This window comes from Rhea americana, unplaced genomic scaffold (genome assembly GCF_003343005.1).
Source record: "Rhea americana isolate MKP2758 unplaced genomic scaffold, rheAme1 scaffold_53, whole genome shotgun sequence".
Classification (NCBI taxonomy): Eukaryota; Metazoa; Chordata; class Aves; order Rheiformes; family Rheidae; genus Rhea; species Rhea americana.
This window is the reverse complement of record NW_028186679.1, coordinates 4,965,010-4,965,813: the sequence shown is the minus strand read 5'-3', so window position 1 is coordinate 4,965,813 and position 804 is coordinate 4,965,010. Positions and strand designations below refer to the sequence as shown.

The 804-nt window shown below is 36.3% G+C and overlaps 1 protein-coding gene across 2 annotated transcripts in view; it reads left to right on the top strand.

Annotated features, from left to right (window-relative positions):
• Positions 1–262: 262 nt before the first annotated feature.
• The window catches only part of MALRD1 (MAM and LDL receptor class A domain containing 1), a 278,483-nt gene continuing 277,941 nt past the window's right edge, over positions 263–804 (top strand). For both annotated transcript variants that reach the window (XM_085318263.1, XM_085318262.1), the window contains exon 1: positions 263–425. In XM_085318263.1, coding sequence (XP_085174389.1) covers positions 263–425 — 163 coding nt within the window. The remainder of the gene's footprint in view (positions 426–804) is intronic.

Sequence of the window (804 nt, the reverse complement as noted above, 5' to 3'; positions counted from 1 at the left end):
ACTTGCATAGCATGCACCACCATTTTAGTCATAAAACCATGACTAAAAATTCAGTTAATAATTATCTAAAGATGCACCAGGTTGAAAGTTGCCATTTCACAGAAGCCATGTTTTAGGTAGGCTGCAGACTCTGAAAGCGTGATTCTGAAAAAACTTATTTTAAAGTGATATATGTGAATGTTACTTTTTCAAGGATGCTTCATGTCAAATAGTGGATAAAGTAAATCTTTTCCAAGTGAAAACTTGGGTAGTAGCATAGCCAATGAACAAGTTCACATTCTTCTGTGTGTCCTGTTGTTTTGCTCCGGTGGCTATTTGGTCATCTGCAGGACCTGAGTTGCAGCGTGGTGATGGCTCCTCTGCTCCATCTGGAGAATTGTGCGTTTTCAACAACCAGTGTGGAGGCAGCAGTGATGAAAAGCAATGTGAGTCTCGGGGGGCTTCACTGTAAGTGCAAAACTGTTTGATAACTGAACCTGGCAGCAGTGAGTACTGATCTTTCGTATTAGAAAAATATTAGGAAACTTTTTTTTGTCTCCTCTTCCATCTGATTTTCTAAAACTCAGATTTGATCTGTTTGATTTTTCAACCTCTATACATGGCACTTCCTTCATAAATTTTCTTACTGATACTATGTAGCAAAGTAGCTCCTCATCCACTTTCAGTTCCCTGGAAATTTAACAAATATCACTTTATTTTAATTCCTATTAAAATTGTATGCTGAAATTCAGATTTCATATAAAATATCAAAGTGTAACCAGCAATGGTATACTTGCAAACAACAAGTCAATACAATTTTTTTTT